The sequence below is a fragment of the Penaeus monodon genome, chromosome 15, assembly GCF_015228065.2.
Source record: "Penaeus monodon isolate SGIC_2016 chromosome 15, NSTDA_Pmon_1, whole genome shotgun sequence".
NCBI classification, from domain to species: Eukaryota; Metazoa; Arthropoda; class Malacostraca; order Decapoda; family Penaeidae; genus Penaeus; species Penaeus monodon.
In genome coordinates, this window is record NC_051400.1 from 37,121,720 (window position 1) to 37,122,221 (window position 502).

Sequence of the window (502 nt, forward strand, 5' to 3'; positions counted from 1 at the left end):
TTAGTTGATATTTTATCTCTACATAGAGAACTTCAACTTTCCTGAAGTTTTCAAACACAAGATTATCAATCTTTCAACTTGTTAGTGTAGTCTTGAATTTCCCTCTCACTCTAATAAGTCCGTACTTTTAAAAGCTATTTGTAAAGGAAAATTTTCGATCATTCTATATGCACAGAGGACTTCAGGTCTCAAGAAAATGAAAGAACATCAATTCAAGGATGAATTCAACTTGCACATAATTATACAAATCTGATAAAAGATAACCAACACAGGATAAACATCAGAACCAAAAGAAGAAAACATTGCAAAATACAGAAGACATGATAGAGGACCCAATGATTCCTTTTATAACCTGAAACTACTTTATAAAATCTGGTGAGAGATGAAGGAAAGAAGGAAAAATGATATGAAGAGAGAGAGAAAGAATATCAAAGACAGCAAGCTCACCTTCATCTGTTCTTGCACCTGCCGTAGCTGCTCCTGTAACTGAACTAATTTCCTT

General features: G+C 33.5%; 1 protein-coding gene across 1 annotated transcript in view; it reads right to left on the reverse strand.

Annotated features, from left to right (window-relative positions):
- LOC119582009 (bromodomain-containing protein 3-like) overlaps positions 1 to 502 on the reverse strand; it is a gene marked incomplete at its 5' end in the record, with an annotated part of 61,922 nt that overhangs the window by 21,599 nt on the left and 39,821 nt on the right. Inside the window, 1 exon segment of the mRNA XM_037930204.1 lies at positions 448 to 502. Coding sequence (XP_037786132.1) covers positions 448 to 502 — 55 coding nt within the window.